The sequence below is a fragment of the Lampris incognitus genome, chromosome 17 (genome assembly GCF_029633865.1).
Source record: "Lampris incognitus isolate fLamInc1 chromosome 17, fLamInc1.hap2, whole genome shotgun sequence".
NCBI classification, from domain to species: Eukaryota; Metazoa; Chordata; class Actinopteri; order Lampriformes; family Lampridae; genus Lampris; species Lampris incognitus.
Genome location: NC_079227.1, coordinates 18,768,388 through 18,791,614, shown reverse-complemented (window position 1 = coordinate 18,791,614; position 23,227 = coordinate 18,768,388). Strand labels below are relative to the sequence as shown.

The 23,227-nt window shown below is 43.6% G+C and overlaps 2 protein-coding genes across 3 annotated transcripts; both read right to left on the bottom strand.

Annotated features, from left to right (window-relative positions):
- Window positions 1–6,311: 6,311 nt before the first annotated feature.
- Window positions 6,312–15,499, bottom strand: dcakd (dephospho-CoA kinase domain containing). Of its 2 annotated transcripts, XR_008811848.1 has the most exons (6): window positions 15,208–15,499; window positions 14,185–14,310; window positions 13,386–13,589; window positions 12,241–12,328; window positions 11,606–11,946; window positions 6,312–6,328 (listed from the first exon to the last, which is right to left on the bottom strand). XR_008811848.1 is itself a non-coding variant. In XM_056297424.1 (5 exons), exons 2-5 carry the CDS (start codon window positions 14,294–14,296, stop codon window positions 11,661–11,663), a joined length of 690 nt encoding a protein of 229 aa, XP_056153399.1. In that variant the 5' UTR covers window positions 14,297–14,310; window positions 15,208–15,499; the 3' UTR covers window positions 10,585–11,660. The 2 variants fall into 2 exon arrangements, 1 of the variants encoding a protein (XP_056153399.1); XM_056297424.1 differs by lacking the exon at window positions 6,312–6,328 and having other exon boundaries at window positions 10,585–11,946.
- Window positions 15,500–15,681: 182 nt separating this feature from the next.
- On the bottom strand, window positions 15,682–20,069 carry pus3 (pseudouridylate synthase 3). The gene is made up of 7 exons (XM_056297548.1): window positions 20,008–20,069; window positions 19,315–19,773; window positions 17,973–18,250; window positions 17,078–17,261; window positions 16,722–16,831; window positions 16,269–16,441; window positions 15,682–16,000 (listed from the first exon to the last, which is right to left on the bottom strand). The coding sequence occupies exons 2-7, from the start codon at window positions 19,720–19,722 to the stop codon at window positions 15,729–15,731; spliced, it is 1,425 nt and encodes a 474-aa protein (XP_056153523.1). The 5' UTR covers window positions 19,723–19,773; window positions 20,008–20,069; the 3' UTR covers window positions 15,682–15,728.
- Window positions 20,070–23,227: the final 3,158 nt, after the last annotated feature.

Sequence of the window (23,227 nt, the reverse complement as noted above, 5' to 3'; positions counted from 1 at the left end):
CAAAGTGAGATAGTTATTTTGGATGACAGACAGTGTCACAAAATGTCTCATGTGTTGATGTGATGAGATGGAAAATTGTGTCATATTATCCCATTATATATGGCATATTGTTAGTGTATGAACTTGTGAATTTGATATTGAACCTTGATGTGCAAACACAGTCAAAGCAGTATGTGGACTGCACATATATCTAATTGTGTGTATGTGTGCGTGTGTGTGTGTGTGTGTGTATTTAAATTCATATAACTGTACATATATTGTTGTTCTATGATGTCACTGGTGTGGGGAAACTCTCGTAATAATCAGTGTGTTCATTTCCCAATTTTTCATTTATTCCGTTCATGCATGCAACATTTATTGCAATTATGATTTCACAAAAGGGAGCCGCTAAAGAAAACAGAGCATGATGTTGGACAACGTGATCAGTAAGACCTTGGTAGATCTGAGGGATTTTCGGAAAATTGTCACTTTAATTTCTAATTTAATTTTTTTTATATATATATATTATTGCTTTGCTTCACGCCTCGATGTCCATGACTTTTGGTAATAAACGGAGTTTTTTTTGCACTTCCTCTCATATCACATGGGTAGTAGAGTCACTCCCTTTATCGACTTGTTGGTCACCCTGATCAGCCGTTCTGCTGCAGAGCCCCGGCTGATGTCCAGCAAATGTTAAGAGCACGGCGAGAAGCAATCAAAGCAGAGGTGAAGAGAGCTGGGGGGAGGGGGGGGAGGCTCGCAGCTGTGGTAAATGGCAAATGAGTCAGGAGATAATTGCGTCTCACAATCAAAGCAAGGAGAGATAACTTTTTTTCCCTCTCTCTAATGGGTGTGGAGATGATGTGTTGAGATGCTGAGAGATGGCGAGGGGAGAGAAAGGGGACGGGTGTTAGAACATATCATGACAAAGCTTAGATCAGTGTTGGAAAGTAATCCAGGGCAAATTAGGCTCTTCTGTGACTGTGACACAAGTGTCGGAGACAGGAAAGTAGCTTCGGGGCCCAAACTGTAAAAACCAATATAGTTTGCTGCTTTGTTCTGACTTCACTTTGATATCATGAAATATCTCTAACGTAATTCATCATCGACATGGGCCGCGGCGACTCCGTGAGTGGCTCTTGGATTGTTTGACGCTAGATGCAAGTGAGGAGCAAAGTTTTGAGGAAGTTTTAAGTCCCGCCCTCTGCTGTCAGTTTGCTCTCATCCCACCGAAGCATGAAAGCTTGTCTCAATTATGTTTCCACAGTCAATTAAATTAATGAAACCTAATGTTAGCATAAAATGTTGTGACATCCCAAAGCACCAGGTGAGGCTTCATTCATTTTAGTTCAGTACTGCGGGCTATGCAAACTGCTGTGATGGACAGATCCTTGCAATGCATGAAAACAGATGGGTGGAGGGTAGCCATTCTTAACGGTGTTTGAGCACCTTAAATTCGGTTGGGCTGCAGTAAAACCAAAAGGCCAGGAAGCCCTCGGGTTCAAACTTAGGCTCGGGAGTCTTAAAAGCAGAATTCCTGCAGACACAATTAAGACTGAGGGCCCGTACCAAGGCAGAGGTCAACCAAGCCATAGGGCAGCCGAACACAAGCGCAGGCTGTTATCTCCTTGCAGGGTATATGAGCACATCGTCAAATTAGAGACTTCATGTCACGATGTCAAAGGCAAACGCCCCCGGTCTGCAAGGAAACAGCTTTCACTGCTGAAACTATCGGATGAACATAGCCTGAGAGTCAGCAACATCTGTACTTTCTCTCAAGCGCCGGGGGAGGAACTCAAATCTTCCTGCTCCCAACTAAAAATGTTATCAACGCAAATTACGGAAGGAACAACAAAGATAAAGCCAGAGGACAAACTGCATTTGACATTTCAAACAAAGTCCACCATGTCACAAAGAGTGGACAGAATGAGGTAGCGAAGATGCAGCACGTGGTGCGATGCCGTATGAGCAGAAATACTCGGTCTGTCACCAGTATTCAGACAGTTCAGCAGGAGTACATTCAATAAACCCTGATATCTGATGATATTGACGTCTGTATACCAACGAAAGCTCCAAGTAAGAAGCTCAGTGACAAGTACACAGTTTCATTTTGTATTTGAATGCGTCCTGTTTCAAATTTGTCTTTATTTGAGTTACATTGATATGTCGGTATGATTTGTAGAGTTTATTCCTACCAGTATGGCACTAGCAGTACATTTGTTTCGACTAAGCTCTCTGCCAAATCCGTTCAAACTGTCAACACTTGATCTTTATACACCAGAGGAATAGATAAGTGACTATGCCAAATTTACTAAACTTCATTCTGTATTATATGCTTAGTGACAGGTATGGGCACAAGTCCATGAATATTGGGATGGCACCCAGCGCTTTCTTTACCTGTGCCCCTGTCCATAGGGTTAGTGGTTGTGTCAGGAAGGGCATCCGATGTAAAATCTTGCCAAATCGGCATGCGAATTGACAAGACCATACCGGATCGGTCAAGGCCCGGGTTGCCAACGGCCACCATTGGTGCTGTGCCCTCACAGGGCACCGATGAAAACTATAAAATCTGCTCTGGCGACCCCTGAGAAACAGGGAAAATGCTGAAAGAAGAAGACATTCAGTAAACCATGACCACACTGGTCAGTGGCCAGGAGTGTTTTTCATGTATGCATGCGTCCCCCCCCCCCCCAAAAAAAAACAACAACAAAAAAACAAGGTACATTTGCCAAGCCATTCCTATATATATTCATAGCATATATATTGATATAATATCAATATATTTATAAATATAAGGCCAAGCCAAATAACCTTGTTATTTGTTGGCAGATATTGCTAGTTACTGCACTAAAGTCCACATAAAATGAATCCTCTGCACAAGTGACCGACGTTCATCTGACTAATACTGTATCTTTATTATGAAGCAACAAGGGGCAAGGGAATTGTTGGAAAAATTACTTCGGCAGCCCTCATCTTTGCCTCATCTTGCAAAACAGTGGGATATTCACCCGACCAATTGTTCTGAGATAAACGGCATAAAATAAAATTCTTCAGGGTTGCTTGGCTTTGATGGTGACTTAGCAAAATATTCTATGTAATAGGACAGTCTGCGGCCAGATGAAACAGCATCTGGGCTGTATATGGCTCTTGAACTTTTGACTCAAATTTCATTAAATGCCCTCCTGGACTGTAAGCAGATCCACTGCTTGAAGATAAGTATTCCTCCGAGAGGTGCTCTAAGCTGCTTTGTTGGCGCAAGCGCCATCTCTTGGACTCCACTGAGGAGATATTTGAGATTGCCTACTGTACCTCTTTTCTTCGCGTATAAGAAGGCGGATTGGAAAGATCATGTCTCAGCTGCAGACTTGTTTTAATTCAGGTAATCTCTGGTGTATGCAAACGTAACGGAAGGAAATTCAGACCCATTCACTCCCAGCTACTCCCTATCAGTAAACTGAGATGGCTTCGGCTTGACATTTGCAGGGGCCAACTAGTGAGGCAGGAGTCTTATCAGGCTGCTCCAGAGTCTGTGATCGTGTGTGTGTGTGTATGTGTGTCTTACCGTCTCCACAGGGCAGGAGAATGCTCGGCTTGGAAAGACTACTACCTTCCCTGAAATGTCTGATGTGACGTTAATGGGCCCTTGGTGTTGTTATCTTGAGCATCCCCACTTAACCCGCCAGGGAAGATACAAATTAGAGATGGATGCTCCAGCCGTCGAGCGAAAATGCCCTTCCTGATGGTGTGCACACCCTCCATTCTGATGAACGGCCACCTGCCCACACTCAAATACACACCCGGATGTACGAATACTGGCATGCACAATTACATGTGTAAGTACAAGACACACATACACATACATACACGGACATTTGGACAAATAGAGGTTTGCCTCTGGACTTAAAAAATCATTGCGGTAGCACATGTTTTAAATTTGTGCTGGGACTCATGTAGATATGCTTTGCACACAAAACAACTCACTCTTGTAATACTGTAATTGAAAATGTCATGCGAAATGCTGGAACACAAACAACCCGATCAACACGGGGGCCCATAAGACAGGCAATCTACATGTGTGCATACGCAAAAACCCCCCAAATACAGTCATAGAAAAGGCAGGGCATCTCCCACACTGCCTGGCTGTCAGAAACTTTTGATGGTGAAAAGCACCTTGCCAGCTGCTCGTCCATCTTAGTCAGACTTATTGTCTGAGGGGGTCACTGTAACCCTGTGTTTATTGCCTCCGCTACTAAAAATAAACGGCAAGCACCGACCGCTGACACTTCTATAGCGCAACAGAAGCCTCCCTGGGTCTATAATCAGACCTCACTTCTATCAAGGATGTGCATGCACGTTAAATCCCCATTATAGGCGTGTTGTTTGTAAAGATGCAAGGTTCATTATCATAGCGTGTGAGCACACATGGATATTTTGCATGCTTACACGGCATTTACATAAGTTTGCAGTACAAATGCAACATCCGTGGATGTTATAGCATGTCTGCAACTGTGCCATGTCTGGCAGAGAAGGCCTGTGGAAACCAGGCGAGTGATCGGCGGAGTAGTGTACGGGTTCAGTTATCTGCTCACAAACATGTTGAGTACGTGCAGCAAGAGAAATGACAGCAGGGCAGTTAATGATGTATTTGGTGAAATTTGCAATCAAATCTTCATTGTAAAAACAGAAACGTTACCATTATTCATTTATTTATTACCCATAACCACTTGATCCGATCCAGAGTCGCTGGGGCCGGAGTCTAATCCAAATATTTGAGTTTGCAATGAGATACCTTGTTATAATTTCACTTGTCTGCTTATTCAGACCCTCCTCGGGCAACCCTTAATATTTTGCAGGTGCGGCGCTTGCACTTTCCTTACCCTTGAAATGTCCATAGACGTGCATCTGTCCGTTACAAAGCAGGACGTGCCTGGTCTGTGCTTTTGCTGTGTAAAGAGTTTGATGTCAAATATGGCAAATTGGTGTAGCGGATTTCTGCGGCAACACATGCACCCATCATTTCAGCTGCTGCAAATTTACTAATTTGCATTTGGAAGAAGTCACTTAGATGAGCGGTGAAACGTTTCTCTCAATACACGTTGCGTCCAGATGAACTGATTCACCTTTGCGGGATTTCCTTACCCGGATTATTGAGCACGCATCGAGACACTTACTAGTTTGCAAACATGCCGAGGATCCTTTACTCTGCAAAGTGTTTAATCTGCTTTGCACTTGGGTTAAAGAGGAAATGAAATGGCTGTACTGCGCTAAGACTGATTGGCTTGTTTGTACATTTGCTAAAATAGTGATGTGAGCTAAATCACTACCGTGTTACAGTGAAAGGTATAATTATTCAACGGGTCATTCCCTGCCGTTTGGACTGGTAGTGATTAACACTTGGTCATATTTTGCTAAGCTTCTTACGGTTTGCTGGGGGGGGGTCGCCTTCATGTGGCTGTCTTTTTACTCTGTGCCTGCATGTTCTTCATCCTGCCTATTCTGACAACATTTTTTAACTCGAAGCTGGAGGACCAGTAAATCTCAAACCATCTCAGTAAAAGTGGTCCCCATTCCTGCTTAGTGAATCAAGTGTGTTGATGGGTGTCTCTCATTGAAAATGATGGACGAGCTGGGACAGGATGAATCCATTTTCACCCGCTGAAATGAAATGTGTCAATGGATGTTTTACCTTAGATCGCACCACCAATCTGACGGCTGCCAAATTCAAAATAAATATCAAGGGAGGCATGCACATTCCCACCTGCACACACACACAAACGCCTCCATACCTACAGCTACACACACACACGCATGCACAGGCACACACATCAACTGTCCACCTGCAAAACACGTTTTATTGCATAAGAGCAAGGGAACATTCATATGTGCACAAAGGCAAACACAACACACATATTCCTCCCACACACATACACACCTACTCCGGCACCTTGCACACAACCCAGACGATTCTAAAGATGCTGGAGAGCTGAACATGACTACATATAGCGCTCCCACTGCCACATCCCTCCTTCTCCCAAAATCATCATCATGCATGATCTGAGTTGTGTCCAGAGTGTCAGTGACTCAGGACCAAAGGCCTTTTTCCCTCGTGGCCCTGACGGAGACGGGGCTAACACATAGGGACAGCTTGAGTCATGTGGCCGGGGACGCTCCGCTGGCATGTTGCCTGTCTCTTCACCTCACTGCGGTCTTGCGGATGCGGCCTGACAATGGGCTACGGAGGCTGTGTAAGCGCCTCTTCCTCCGTATGACACGAGATGCCAGCGTTCAAGAACACTACCGTGTTTAGGAGGGTTTATTCTACCCGTTGGTGTCCAGCTGAATTTGCCGCCTGTTGTTGGGAGAACGGAAATGAAAGTTAACGTTGGGTTTTCTGTCCCATTTTGTGACAAATGTAAATTTGTGGTTTTGTACTTTGGTTTTTTCCAACTGGTACTCGCCACACAGTCCACATGACTGGTTCATAGCAAGTATGTACATGCCAAACTGCTAAAAGTGTCAGCAATAGATCGTTTTGTAGTCTCTTTAAGGTGAGCTGACGCTTCTTAAAGAACTGCTCCTCAATAACTCCGAACTTCTCCGTCTTTATTTTTGAACACAGTGTGCTATAACCTGTTGGTCACTCCTATATCCCGTCTGACCATCTGAACAAAACAGGTCAGCGGTTGAATAACTAGGAATGGCAATTGCTGAATTAGATTGGACATGCAGGCCTTCCACACCTTGCAAACCACTTGCATTGAACAAACAAAGCAAATAGCTTAACAAGTGTGTTGCAGCACTGTTGAGGCTGCGAAGCAAACGTTCAGGCTTTGAGATGGGGTTTTTTTTATGAAAACCGCCGCTGTCACCTTTTCATCTAGACTAAACACACCGACTACCCACACCAGACTAATCACATATGCGTCCGACAGCGCTTATACAGGGTCTCATATGAGCTGCCTCATTTTGGATTGGCTGCTGTTAAAAGCAAGAGGTTTTGCCAAACAAACAGATTTTCATTGGCCGTTACAGCTGCAAGGCATTCAGAGGTTTGACTGGTATATCAATGTAATGAATTGTTTTGAGATATACCTTGACCCATTTGGGACCCACAAAGAAATTAAAGGTTGTTGACCAGGTCCATTTTCTATAAAATAGAGAAAAGTGTTTGTATGACCCTGGTATAGACTGTGAGGTGCTGCATGGCCCATGTTGGAGCAATAGATGTGAATCTGGCCACCTGTTTTCTCGTTGGCTCTGTTCTTTCTAAGCAAATTACGTGATTTGATTGATTCCTATTAGACTGCAGGTTAGAATGGAGTTGGTTATAAGAGTTAGAATTCAGCATGATGTGCAACTGGTGTGTTCATTAGCAAAATCAGAAGTGGAAATTCAGCCCTCCAAATTATACCACCAATGACAAGATACGAGGTTGGTTGAAGCAAACTAAGAAGTCACATGGTATATTCTTGGTTTTATAGAACCGACACAACTGGGATAACACATGAAATCCAGATCAGACTTTGTGTTTTCATGGAGTCAGTTGTGAAGGTTAAGGAAGAAAATAAGTTGTAACAGTCAATTGTGTATGCACTCTTCCACCCACCAGCCCATCCCATCTCCTTCTGCTCTGTCCTGTGTGCAGTGAAACAGAGCTGCAGCTGACACATTCACATTGAGCTAGTGGTAATGGACCGGAGAGCCAGCAATCCTCCAAATGTCTCCCCGAAAATGAGACATGTGAGAGGAGAAGTGTGGTTTGTGAATACATTATTTAACAAAAACAAAATACAAAGCTTAGAGATTTTGAGATGACAGTCATCTTGTCACACACAGTCCACAGTCCAAAGACATGTAGGTCAGGTGAATCGGCCATACTAAATTGTCCCTAGGTGTGTGTGTGTGTGTGTGTGTAGATGTTTAACTATCCTTGTGTGGACCAAATGTCCACACAAGGATAGCGAAACCTGACAGCACGTACCTTGTGCGGACATTTCAGAGGTCTGCACAAGGAAAAGGGTCTATTTTAGGGTTAGAGGTTGGTTTTAGGGTTATGGTTAGAATTAGGGTTAGGTTAAGGTTAGGGTAAGGGTTAGGGTTAGGCATGTAGTTTGCGTGGTTAAGGTTAGGGTTAAGGGCTAGGAAATGAATGTAGTCAATGAGGGTCAGAGGGGTCCACACAAGGATAGTGAAACACGACTGTGTGTGTGTGTGTGTGTGTGTGTGTGTGGGCCCTGTGATGGCCTGGCGGCTTGTCCAGGGTGTCCCCCGCCTGCCGCCCAATGACTGCTGGGATAGGCTCCAGCATCCCCGCGACCCTGAGAGCAGGGTAAGCGGTTTGGGTAATGGATGGATGATCTTGTTGACCTACGTAGTAGGATAGAAAGCAGAGCTGCCAACTTTTGGTAACCTGGCCGGAGAGACTCAAGTTGTTTAAAATTCTCTGCACTGCACTTAACGTTAGACAGCTTACGTAAGCTAGTTGGCTGTTTACAGAGCATTTATTACATCAAGCACCAATCAGGAGAGTAATTTAAGACGTATCTCTGTGAAAACACCCACATAAAAGACCCAGTTTTCTAATACTCGGTTGTCTTCTAGAGTCAACGTCGTTCGCATGGTTTAACTATTACAACACCAGAAAGATTACATTTGCCTGTTCATCTGCTGCTGTCGTGGTGTTTTGACATGAGATTTGCCTTGGTGTCGCGAGAGCGTGGATCTCACGCCAGATGCGTGAGAGCTGGTAACCCTGGTTGGTGATTAAAAAAATTTCTGAGCAACCTCCTGATGAACGTTCGTTCGGTATTCACCGAGAACCCTCTTTGCAGGTAGTGTCCAAATATGGATGCCTGACATTCAGTCTGCTGAGTGTACATACAAGTTATTACAGCTGTACATACGACCCCGAATTACACCACTAAAAACAAACGTATAAGTAATTCACTTTTTGCCACTCTCACTTCAAGATTGATTTATTTTTTGGTAATCCGGTGACCTTGAAAATGAGTTCGGTACCAACTCGTCATTTTTTGTTTGTGTGTTCTTTGCTCATACTGTTTTACCTTCCCCGACAGTCGTGGGCGGGAGAGGGATGATGAAAAATCACTCAGACGGGAGATTCAAAAATGTCGAGGCAGTGCACTGCCGTAGGGCAACTCTCTGAACATGATGGTTTGATTATATTATTCCTAACCCCCCGCCATCAGACAATTATTTGCTTTGCCACCCGTAAGGCCCAACAACACATGGTAAACACCAGGTTGTATGCGTATTCATGTGTATTTGTGCGTACGGTTTCGCTAGCACATTAGCAAGATGCGAGGACAATTTGGGGGGAGGGGGGGGTTGTCGCCTTTGTAATCCGACACCCTCAGCGTTGAAAGCAATTTAAATTCCGACTGAGACTTTGCCGCCTTCCTCTGCCTGGAGCCTTCACATTTGCTCGAATAGACGTAGTCTTACTTCCACGCAGCAACATCAGGTCCTTCCACTCAAACCGACTGAAGAGAAGAGACATTTGGAAATCTCTTCTTAACAGCTGGCTGCCCAGGAAAGTATAGTGCCCCCTTGGATCGGAAGAGAAGCAGAAAAGACAAACAAACAGCCATCTGTGAACAGACCATGTTTCTTATCGCAGCTTTGGCCAATGGATGGCTCTAAAGTGATTTATGTTGAGAGCACAGGCAGGTTATGAGAGACAATGGGCCCCTGGACACAGACTAGTAAAAGCCCCCCCCCCCCCCCGGCAGGCCAGGTACACTGGCTTGCTGCCAACAGCACAATAACTAAATTCACCTGTACCTCAGCAGGATTTACAGCGCACATACACACAATTGACGGCAACTGCATATTAACTATTAACTAGGTTATTCATTCAGTTTTTCAGTAGGACTTTTGGGGCTCTGTTATTGACATGAATTACTAAGCCCTTTGACTATGTGACAAGAAATGCAAAGTTAATAACAGCGACTTCATGCAGAGGCTCTGGTTTAGGAGCCCCCTGGGCCCGGTAGGCCCCTTTGGTAATCCACCCATGGTTGAGAGTAATGATGGTATGTAATGTGCATCTAAATGCGAGTGATTATGTGTATTGCACATGTGTGCGGCTATGTGTGAATGGAAGATAACTGTTGTGTGACGGCGTGCACAATTACACATTTGAGAGTGTGTGGAAACGTGTGATCAGGCAGCATCAGTTCACTGCTCCCCCATCACCCAATCTGATACCCCCGACCCCTCGCCTGAGTCAGGCTACATTAGTGCCGATGCCCTTAATGAAAACAAACTTGCAAAAAAAACAGTCCAGCAGGGGCTTTAGCACAGACAAGTGAGCCATACAGGCTAGTCCTATCTCCGCAATGCCTGGCCTTGACTTGTAATGTTCACAGTGCAATGTGCTCAAAAGTGAGGGCTTAACAACTGGATTACAACACAAGTTAAATATTGATTCCTTAGGACAGTGTGTTAAAAGTGTTACTTTGAGTGCCCTTTGGTAAGGGTATTGGTTTGGAGGTGGGTATATTTCAAATGTTTCGATTATATATCACCAATGAGTAAATATCTAATAACACAATGAGGGACACGGACACGTGAAATAATTTTGGTTACCTTAAAACAATAGTGTATTATAATTTACATTCGTCTGACAGGCAGCTGATCTAACAAATTAGGTCCATTAGTTCGAAGTGAGGTTGTACATACCTGAAAAAACAGTATCGATTTAGTATGTGCTGAAGACAGCTTCAAGTGTAAGAAAAAGAAAGTGATAGATACAAAGTCTGCTTATTGATATAGTTAATCGCATCTCACATCCTTAAAAGTGAATTCACATTACTTGCTTGAAAAGTGGATTGTCAAACACATCATCTCGAGTTTATCACGCATTTCATTTTTCTATCCGGTCCATAAAACACAACTTTTAAAACGCTCTCCAACAGTCAAGACTATTTGTACTTTAAATGACATTCAGTGGCTATCCCCACTGAACAACTCAAATCAACCAATTTAACATGAGGAAAATATTGTCATTTTGTGCCGGTATGCATTGTCTTAAACAATCCAGATGATTCATGTCAGAAGAAGGCTCTGTTGAGTGATTAAATAAATGAGTAAAACTCCAAAATTAAAACTTCCTAAATCACGGTGACTACAGTGCATCGCAGATAGCATAAAAGTAAAACCTTTTTCACTTGATCATCGGCTCCTCCTTGTATAATGTCTTTTTCTATTAACAACCCCAAAAATTGAGCTAAATATGACATTGGTGGGGAAGACAATTCACCAGATGTGTGACAATAAATTATAATCTCATCGCTCCTATTATCATCTTTGATCATTTTTACTGACGCTTGGTATTTGCTGAGTGCTGCACCAAACTAAAAATCCTAGCAGGCTTTAAGATTTGCCCATCAATTCCTTCAAATTATCACTGAGGATCCAGTTAAATTGCACACAAAACCCTTCCGTGTCGCTAAAAACATATTTGTCAGTGCAAGTTATATAGTAACAATGTAGGTCAGTATAAACTCTCGCCAAAAGCATATGTAAAAAGAGAGCGAGGCGCACTGCTGAGCTGCAGTGCTGCGACACCAATCTCACAGTATACTGCGCCGGCTCCTCCCACCTGCCCATGCCTTGTTTTCCACCACGCCCCTGGCTTGCAGCTGTCATTTCCTCTGCTAGGACACCAGCATCTTGGCTGCGTACAGCAGAATCCCTCCCAGGCCAGCAGTGGCAGCGATAGCGATGACCCTCACTAAAAGGAACTCCATGGAGTCCTCCAGTTTGGTGTGAAGCCTCAGGACCTGCCGGTGGGTGTCCTCTCGGCTGCCCGAGTTCTCGATGACATGCTTGGCCAGGCCACGCTTTTCGTTGAGCGGCATCTGGGTGGCCACACGCTGCTCGGCCTGCGCCTGGGTCAGGCTGTCCCGCTGCATCAGGCGCGACAACTGAGTGGCAGGGTCGCTGAAGAGGAACAGACGATGTTGGTTATTTTTAGCGTGGCTGAGACGTCTTGTTAAAAAATCCAGGGGCAGTGAGTAAGGCTAATAAGGCACAGAGTGTTTGGAGAGAGGTGCTCGATAAGCTGCAGAGCTGCGAACTGAATGGCCAGTTTCTGCCAAAACAATCTCCGAATGTCATCCTGTAAATCTTAAATCTAAGGCCTGTGAAAAAACAAACTCTTTTAAAGGAAAACAAAGCACTTAAGAAACGGAAAGTGGGGAAAAAGCTCAGGCTCAAAATTTAGGCAGCTCTTACCAGTAGACCACGACAGTGTGCTTCAGAAACTGTGTGAGACGTCGCGTTTCAAAGAGCAGGGGCACATCCAGCACCACGTACCGGTACCCTTGAGAGATGGAAGAAGACAAAAAGCAAAGTGAAACTAGAAGAGTTAACTCGGTAGAGTGCAGATCTCCACCAGGTGTATCTCTCCTTCTTCGGTGCTCAGACTTGGTGACAACCACCCCTTTTTTTCACCTACCGGGAGCAGGGAAAATATGGAGGCACCTTCTCTGGTGCTCGGACTTTGGTGAAAAACCAGCTGAGGAGTTAGCACTCAATTGTGGAATAAAACTGCTTTTGAATCACCGTAACCACAAGAGATCCTTGATCATACAATCATAACTGTGCACAAAAATTATTAGACTGACAGGCCCAGTAGTATGGGAGATTAGCAGTGTACAGTTACATGCACACACAGACAGAAAGTCCATTGTTTTTACTGCCATTATAAGACTTTTGCACGGCGCCCAATCGATTGAATGGGAAATGTGAAAACAAAAAGTTTTTAATATGAAGTGCTCAAGCTAAAAAACATTACCTAATAAAAACGTTTGCCTGTCAGTCTGTGGCTGCACAGCCTCCTAGGCGGACCCTCGCACGAATGCAACCATGTCTAATATGAACTTGCACTTTCCAAAAAGAAAAGGTTTGCTATGTGACCATTTTGGTCTAACCCCAACCCTGTCTTTATTTTCATAATATAATAAAGCTGGCTAAACCGTTTACGCTCATACATGCATGACTCACATCAATGGGTGACTCAGATCAGGCAGGGACAAGAATATGCAACACTTCAAGTTTTGACTGTAAACTAGAGGAAGTTGTTCCGTTATAACTTTTACATCTGAGTCAACCATAGATGTGAGTCGCACATGCACATCGAGCTGTGACAGAGAGCAGTGTTGGTCAAGTGAGCTAGAGAGTGACTGGAGACTTAAGATTTATTTGCAGTTTAACATCTTGAGAGCAGTACCTACTGAGAAAGCTATGACTTGACTTGAATATTACACATTAGAGGAACAGATCCAACTCACAGCACACACACAGATACACCCCACCCCCCTCCTTGTTTGTGTATAAATCAAGCCTTTGACATGAGCTAGCCATGGTTCGTTCCTCACCTCTGAGGAAGTAAAGCAGGATCTGTTTGAGCATGGCTTTGTGGATCTCTGGGTGGGTGATGGAGTTCAGCAGTTTCCTCTTCTCCTCATTGGCAAAAATGAGTTGACCAAGTTTCTCCCTATCAATCTCTCCACTCTCCAGTAGGATCTCTGACCCAAAGTGATAGACGATACGGTTGTAAGCAACACTGTGGGGCGCCACCACTGTTGACAAGAGGCAGAAACAGTTAGGGTGGCTGTTTTTTTTTTGCTTTGTTTTTTTTTAAATTATAGAGGTTCATATAATTTGTACTGTGAGGAGAGTAAATAAAATCTTTAAACTGACATCTGGTCAAGAAAGCAACAATGTCACAAGTCATAGGTACAAGCAGTTAACTGTAAAACAAAAGAACACCCACAATACAGCTTTGAAAGCATTAAAGAGATGTTGGATATCAAGAAGAGAAAGCAGGAGGGAGAAAGGAAGGAAGGAAAACATTTTATAACAATGTTATTATTTTCAACACTCATCTTCAGTGATGTTAAAACGAGCCATGAACTGAAGAGAAGGAAAATTCTCTTTTCTAAGCCATTGTGTGTAACATAAACCATAGTAGGCAAATGTAGTAAAACAAGAGGTACTCAAAACACATACACAATCAACTTTTTTAATCTAAACTATATAATGGACTCATTAACAAATTTTGACCACAGTAATTTCAACTATTTTCAGCTGAGTATAGTACCATTGAAATGATGGAAAAGTGGCAAGAGCTAGCAGAGAGAGAAAGAGATTGATTGATTTACTGATTAGGTCTACCTTTTCTGGCCACCATATCGGCATCAATAATGGGGCATCCAAGCTCTCGCAGCATTGAGGACACTGCGCTTTTACCTGAGGCGATGCCTCCTGTTAGACCCACCAAAAACATCCTAACGCAAAGACCTGGTAGGAAACAAGGGGCAATATCATATGAACACCATTTTAATCTGTGTTGTAATACCACGTAAAGTGACACCAAAAGTTGTAGACTGGTTTAAGAATAATGTATACGGTAAATGATCACATTAATACAGCAAAAGCTCCCAATTTCAAAAACACATGGATCCATTAATTACATTAACAACAAATTAATGACATTGACCGGTTAACCATTAATGCATTGGCTATAATAAAAAATGGATTCACGCAGTTTAATAACAATACAATTGCAGGGTATGCAATGTGGTTATCAAAAAACATTGATAACATTTTTTATTCGGTCATGTTTCATCAGCCAAGGCATTTCAGAGTTTAAGCGTAAACTATGAACAAAATAACTGCATGTTGTGCAGCGCTGCGTTGAATTGGGATTTCTTCTGCGTCGGTTTTCTGACTAAAATTAAAAGATTTGCCTTTTTTTTCTGCCCACCATGAAGCAATGTCAAGGTGCCCTCTGCTGGTAAGAGTACTACATTGTAAGCCATTGTCAGGACAGTCTGAATTGGCAAATCTGTGTATGGTGACCCATAGACATCACAAACGTGTTTTACTACCCACAAACAAACGCACGCTCACTTATTTATGGATCGCGATACACACATTTGTCGATATTATTGAGTCAGTTCACTCCATGCTCCTCGGCCAACACGGGGTATGTGGAGCTTAATGCCCGACTTGTCTGACAAGTTTATTCTTGGCAGAAACCCCACTGTACACTTAACTCGGCACCAACCCGTGTACATAACGACGCGGCTGTCCGATAACGCATTTTTTACCACGAATTTAGGGCGTGAAGTTTGCTGTTTCGAGACATAGCCCCTTCCTTTTTTCCGCTTTAAGGATTGCGGTCGTTTCCTTTACCTTACACACTTGAATTGCTCCTAATTCCCGATGAAATACCGACGGAGGTCCGTGCAGCGCCGGAGTGCGTAGGATTAATAGTAAACATCCAAGCTTGCTAATAAGCTAACACTTAGCAGGGTTGTTTACTTGTTGATCGAGTCAGTACGACCGCAATATGTATGTAAATAAAGCCGGAGTCATTTCCACGTGGATCTAGTCCTTCACATCGCTGTTTACTATTTCTAGAAAAAGTCATCGGCGAGATTATAACGCAAGGCCACTCGATCAGAGCCAACTATTTACCGTGTCCACTTCGAGTGCATCGCTAAAACTCTTCCGACGATTCGCGTGATTTTGACACAGGTTCCTCCTGGTTGAACGGTGTTTTGTGTTGTGCGATAAGCCCAATACGCTTAGCATGTAGTCTCAGCAAAGCATGTTTATTTTAGACACATTTTGCAGAAAAGAAAAAGTAATTACAAAACATGGCATGTCAAGTCCATTCTAATTTCATGAAGAAAAAAAAGAAGAGAAAGAAATCAATGTCCCATTTTCCGTTCATCATTTTCGTTTGAAGACTGCACTTCTAAGGCCGCTGGAAGACTGGAAGAGTTGTGAGAATTCTTGGACCTTTTGCCCCTATGTACCATTTCACTCCCATTGTCTCCTCCTTCGCGTTCGAGCCTGCCTCTTTTATAAAAATGCTCTATCCTTGACTCCAGGCTCTCACAGCATGGACGCTCCAGCAGGGGCCGGTAGTTTCTTTGTCTGGTGCCCTCCACAAGCCAGCAATGGCTAGAGGACACTCCACCTGAGGGTGAAGAGGAGATTGGCAAAACGTTTGAGAGGAGTGTATTCAATTTTAACCCACCAGAGAAAATCAAGCACCTATGCCAAATAAATTTCCAGGTCCAAACTTAAATTGACATCCTGTCAATTTAAGTTTGGCTACCTTGAGGTTGCAAGTTCAACATAACTAAACTTTCCAACATACACGCACATTCTGACATGTTGCTGATGAAAAAAAGAAATGAACAGACTAAAATTTAAATGCCAAGGTATCCCTCTGTACTTTTCACCTCTGGCTTCCAAACCCTGGATCATTCCTTGGAGGACATGGGTCCTGACTGCGCTCTGGGTCCAGTGCTGCTGCAGTGCAGCCAGAACATGGTTCAGCTCCTCAGCTTCTTGCTGCCAGCTCAGCCCTTCAAAGTGGCAGTCATACAGTACCAGCGGGTAGTCTACAGCCATGCTAGAGATAAGAGGAATTACTACATTTCAACCATAGCCATGGTTCATATCCTTTCATCCAAATTATGAATGTTCAATTACCTGTTACTGTAAAGTCCCACATTACACGATCCTTAGAGCGGTTAGGGAGGGTGTAGACTTTGACTAATCTTAATCTATGATTGGTCCAATTAGTTTTTGAGATTTGCTTTACATTTTATACTATGCAATGACCAAATAAAAGCTTCAGTCTGATTTAATAGGTCCTTATGTTATTCAACCCCCCCCCAAAAAAAATTAACCTGTACTGAGGCTTCCTGGGATAACTGTCAACATCCAGGAGCTGATTTATGACTTCAGGGACTTCCAACTTCTGTCCTATGAGGAGAAGCAAGGCCATCATGCACCGCACCTGCACAGCAAACAGCAGAAGGATCAATGAATGGTATAAGACGCTGCAGATGCACTTCAAACCACTGAGTCAACTTTCCGCATATATTTGTTTTTATATTCAAAATAGCTGGATAGCTGTTTTAACTTTGAATGGGAATCAAATTTAAGCATATCCTGTCAGCAATCACTTAATGACAGTGTGTGACACTTTTTTCCAAATTATGAATGTGTCATTTTGAGACCAAACTGTTGATAAAGTCTCCACCTGATGATAAAGGAAGGCAAGTCCCTTGATTTCAAATATGAAGAGGTCATAGGGGTCTGCCCTGGAAGTGTGCTGAGGTTGGGCAGGCTTGACCAATGCTGATAGGATGGTCCTCTGGAACTGCAGGACCCCATTAGCCACATCCATTTTGCAAATGTTACGAAAGTCGTGGGTTCCCTCGTAGCTGTTGGGTGTTAATAGTGCTTAATATCAGAAATATAAGAAAACATGGCAAGGTCTTACCTCTTCAGCAGTCTTAAAACACTACTTTTTACCGGTCAACCGCTAATACTGATCAGCGCACTCAGAGAAAGTTCAGTGGTTATGTCTACCACCTTCCAAATGTTCCCCCACTGACATCAGAATAAATCCTATCAGAATATCATGTACAGCGTTTATTTTGCTGTCTCCCTTTCTGCATTGTTGAAATCTAAACTGATAAATGTACTAAATTAGCAGTTGAACAATTTCCTAAAACAGAGAAAAGTTGTGAAGACTACTGATAGAGCTCAGATTTCATATGGCTAAACCACTGGTTACTATGGCCATTTTAAGTGTTAATTATTTATTTGCTCTTTTACTATGACTGAACTGACTTACATGCTGTATGACTGTATTTGTTAGAAATAACAAACGAGTTAACATTTATCTCTGTACAGCTCAGTCTTGATTTGTGATCATGAACAAGAGACTGTCCTTAAGATATCATCAAGACAAATCCTTAAGCCTGTCTATTATCAATGAATGAGGGACCAAATATGTAGTTCAATAACTCATTCTCTAAGCATCCCCAAGTTTTTTTTGATAAAACAAGAGATTTTAAAGCACTTGGGAACCCAGTATTAATACCATCTCTCCACTCATTATCTGAAAATCTATGTGTGTCTCCACTCACCATTTCGCAGCCTCTGCCATTAATGCTATGTCCAAGGAGCCACGGGGGAAATAGTAGCGGTACGTCCGGGACTGACAGTCAAAGCGTGCGCTGAAACCCTCTGCCACTGGTGACCAGTCCAACACCCTAATGTCTGGTGGGAGAACTCTGTTCAGCATCTTGACATACGGAAGCTCAGAGTCCGCCTCTTTTGCCTTCGTATTTGCATCCACACTGTTTGGGAGTGTGACACCCAATCCTCCGCAAAACATTGCGGAACGCAAGTCTATAGTTATGACCTGGGGGAGGGGGAGAAAACACGGTTTTACTACAGGGCTGCTCATCTGTGGAAATTGTACTGTCAATGCAAGGGAAGTGTGTGCCCTATCCCTTATTTCTGCACACTTCCCCCAACTCACCCAAGATAAATCTGAAGTTGTAGTCATTGGTGATAAAAAGCAAGAGTGAGACTGAGGTATCGGTTGACTTCAGTATCAGAAGATGTCACATACCAAGCCAAAAGACTAAGCACCAGTATCAACTCAATTCTGAAATTCTAATGCAAGAAAAGAATGCAACTAACAGCCTTTCATCAACTAAACAATATCTCAAAAGTTAAGCCTTTTCTCTCCCCACCTAATACTGAGAAATTGGTCCATGCATTTGTTACCAGTAGGTTTGACTACTGCAATGCATTGCCAAGAAAACCATAAGACAGTTACAACTGATCCAGAACTCTGTGGCTGGAGCACCAACAGGAAAAGAGAAAATATATCACATCCCACCAGTTCTGCAATCTCTTCAATGGCTGTCAATTAACACTAGAATGGATTCTAAGATTATTTTGCTTGTTTATAAATCTTTAATTGGACTTGCTACAGACTACGTTATGTTGCATAAATGTTCCTAGTCGCACCCTCAGATTGACAGTTAACCTTCTAAGTATTCCAGGAATACAAACTAACATTCACGGTAAAGTGGTTTCCTGAACTGTGGAATTGTCATTTGAACTCAGAACAGCAATTTCATTTGCAACTTCTCTGAAACATCTGTTTAATTGTTTACCTTGAGCGACTGCTTTCTGAAAAGCTGCTTATTTGCTAGTAATCAATTACAGTTTCAGTCATGTCAATGCATCGCCTTATTTTATATCTTATTCACTCCTTTACTTTGAACTTTATCCATAGTTTCTTTATCTCATCAGCTATATGCTTTTGTTCTGTTTTCTTCTTTATAGCATTACTTGCTTTTCTTATCTGTGCACTCTGACACGATGTTAAGTGCATTTCATTTCATCTGAATGTACCATATAAAACGTTTTAATTGGTAAGTGACAAATTGATAAGTGTCTGTGTGAACCCACTTGGGAAAAGGCACTGACTCCCTTGTCAGTGCGACCGCATCGGTGATAGTTTGAACTCTGCCGATCTTGGATCAGCCGTGTTTTCAGCAGGGCCTCGAAGACTCTGGCCTCCACCGTGTTGTCCGTGTTCTCCTGGACTGCAAACCCCTGGTAGGGCCACCCCAAGTAGGCCAGCCGAAGGGCCACATGGCGCCGAGGGTGGGCAGAGAAATCAAAAGGGCGCTCTTTGACCCTTTTTTTGTTCCTTCTGCTGCCGTTGCCTCCATCAGGTGTGCAGGTCGTCTTCTCGGAGGGCCCTGGTGCGGGTATCACCTCCCCACCACCACCCTCTTTACTCTGCAGCTGGGACCTGAGCCTCTCCATCTCCTCCTCCAGCGCCTTCACCCTCTCCATCAGCCCGTCTGACATGCTACTTGGGATACGGCACAGCAAGGTACGATGCGGATATGACAGATATGCCTGTAAAAGAACCAACAATTCGTGTCGCGGTTTGTACAGCCATTATACCCAGCGCACCCTCGCCTAGCACTAAACGTGCCTTTAATTTTGTACCCTACGCCAACGGAAAAACATGTTTGTCAAGGCAACGGACGCTAATTGCTTACTAGTTCGCTGACGTTACATCGTTATTTAGTCGTGGATAGCAAATGTGAAGTCGTCGTAAATGACATCGCAATACAAAGTTATCCTCACCCCAACTCTGAAGTACGATGTTCGGATGACAACACGCGTTTCTACATTAAAAAGTTGCCACATGCTCCCTTCCTCTCCCGGGTTAGTCGGACAGAGATTGAAGACGGATTGACTTCCTGTGCTAGGTTTCTGGGGATTGTAGTTCGTTCCTCCAAGAGCAACGTTTTCTGCGCGCATGCTCAATAATCCAGGTAAGAAAATCACAGAACGTTGAATCTGTTCATCTGGACACAACGTTTGTTGAGAGAAACGTTTCATCACTCGTCGAAGTGACTTCTTCAGTCTCAACTGACTGCAGGTATCCCCACCCTTTTAAACAATACAGTGGCATCACCACCGAAAACAACAACCGGTTTCATATGCAAATTGCCCCGAGCAGTTTTCAATGGCAATGTGTACTATTCACAGAGGATTTGGGAATGGCATTGTAAAATGGCGACAGTCGTACTCTTAGCCCCCCGGTTCTGGGACGGTCGTTCCCTCTTCACATAGATGACCTTTTTGACTCCCCGTTCAAACCAGCGCTCCTCCCTATCAAGGATGTGCACGTCCTCATCCTTGAAAGAGTGGCCGCTGGCCTGTACGGTGGATGTAGACTGCGGAGTCCTGGACTGACGCGTTAGCTATGCCGTCCTCTTGGCCAGCATCTGTTTAGTTTCCCCGATGTACAAGTCACGGCAATCTTCCCGGTATTTAGCAGCGTACACTAGATTGCTGTGTTTGTGCTGGGGGGACCCGATGCTTGGGGTGGACCGATTTCTGGTGCAGCGTGTTTTGGGGTTTGAAAGCAACAGAGACGCGTATTTTCCAAACAGTTGCGGATCTGTGGTTGCGCTGTTAGCGGCTGTTCTAACAACTATGCGCAGTTGTTAGTACATACCAGGTAAAAAGGGATTGTCCCTGTGACCAAAGGTACAGTTTCCAGCGCCTACGAGAAATAAAAAAAAAAGTGGCTGAAAAACCTAAAGTTGGAGAGACCACCCAAGACGCTTGTGTGTGCGCTCATTTCGTTTTGTCGACAAATAGCCAACGGAGGAAAACCTGCATCCTGCTTTGTGGCTGGGCTACGAAAAACCACCAGAGAAGAGACGTCGGCTCCTCAAAGGGACTTGACAGCAGTGCCAGGAGAACATCAGGTATTATTTCAAGTGTAGGGGGGACACAGCATGTCTAGCAATGACAGGCAGTTAGTTTTACTATTGTCTGTGCAGTTTAGTGCAGGGCAGTATTAAGCTAAAAAAAAAAGTCAAGAAGGGTTATCTGTGTGTAGAAAAAATGTTCCCTGGTGCAGTTTAAAAAAAAATCTCCCCAGATTTTTTCGCAAATATTCTCATTACCTTGCCCACACGTACACGGTATTTTTCAAAATGTAGCTTTTTCTATGCGTTTTGGCCTTTCGTCCACTGCGTTCTGCGTCACTGAAAACGGACCTTTTGGACCAGGGTGAATATTTTCAGAAACTCCGTTTTCAGCGTTGACGTGTAGGCTTCAGGGTTATGGCTATATCGCCCCCTGTTGGCTTGGCATGCTCTTGACAGCGCAGTCATTGTGTTAAGTAACGTGGTTTTTTGCGTTTTCATTTGGATGGATTTTTGTAAAGCTTGTGTGGACGAGAATTTTTTTTAAGAACGAAGGAGGAAAAAAACCGTTTTCAATAATACCCCTGTACGTGTGGACTAGGCATCAGAAGCTCAAGATAAAACACATGTTATCAAAACTAGTGTTAGGAGCAAATCCAGCGGATTTAAGTTATAGCTGTGGTCATGTCTCGTGCCCTAATAATTGTGAACTGTATTGTTACCCTCAGATGAGCTTGATGAGATGGATCAGAATGAGGAGCCATGCTCAACATCAAAGCCCTCCTGTGATGCCCAAATACAGTGGTTAGACCCAGGGATGGTGGACCACACCTGTTCAAAAGGGCCTACCATCACATGTAGAATGGGTACACCAGCCCCAGAATTGTCACGTTCTATTAGATAGTATTTTGGAGAGTGGTGCAGACTCCCTCCTGTTAACAGGGGATTCCACTCATCATGTTTCACACCCTTGTATCCTGCCTACAACCATTTGGCCCTACTTCATCATCACTGCTTGTTGTGGGCCAAATCCTAATGACCTTAATGAAATTAAAACAAAACCTTGTCTTGGCTGATTTACCTCAATGATTTAGAATATCACAAGGTAAAGAACATAATGTCTGAACACACCAAGGATCTTATTACGTGGTTGCTTCGTGAATCCATCGAAGATGTGTTGCCACAAGCTTTTAAAGAACATTTTTCAAACACAACCTGTGTAATTGACTGCATAGACTGTCTTGCAGAAAGCCAAAAACCTGGACTCTAGAATTGAGTCATACAGTCACTACTATGCCAACAACACTTGGAAATATTTAGTGGCAGTTTCTCCCTCTGGAATTTACATGTTAATTTCTGATGCTTATGGTGGCAAACGCAGTGACAAGTACATAACACAGAACGCAGGGTTTCTGGACTGTTTGCGTGCTGGAGATGAGGTGATGGGTGACGGGGCCGTGCCTATAGTCCCCGGGTCCTATATTCCCCGGGTCCTATGTTCCCCGATCGGGGGAACATAGGACCCTTTCGAAAAAAAAGGGTCCCATATTCCCCGTTTTCCCCTAAAAAGGTCCTATAATCCCCGTTGCAATAGACACCGGGGAACATAGGACCCTCTTTTGGAAAAAGGGTCCTATATTCCCCGCTGTTTCCAGGGGAACATAGGACCTTTTTCCAAATAAAGGGTCCTATATTCCCCGCTATTGCCAATCGAGGAACAAACCGGGGAACTTAGAACCCTTTTTGCAAATTATTTCCTTAACGGGTCCAAAATAATAAAAACTGGGGTCATGGCTGAGATGTAGGCTACGACAATCTATTCCTCCGCTGATTAAATTAAGCCGTATTACCATTGTTGGCTGTTGTATATCGCAGGCCACCTTGAGTGTGTATCCAAATTCGGCCTATAGAGGAGGCTGTAATTTGCTTTATTGTTATTTCTTACCAATATTTACTGCAGTAGGCCTAGTTAGTTGGCTCTCCGGCTCAGCATGGACAGTCGGCAATCAACGCAAGTTTGTCTTGCAGTAGGCCCGCCTACCAGTATAACCTAGCCATTTCCACCTTCGCTCAAAGTTCAATTTGCACAGCACTGGACACTTCAGCCACTTTCTTGTTACTTTGCAGTTCGTTTTCCATAT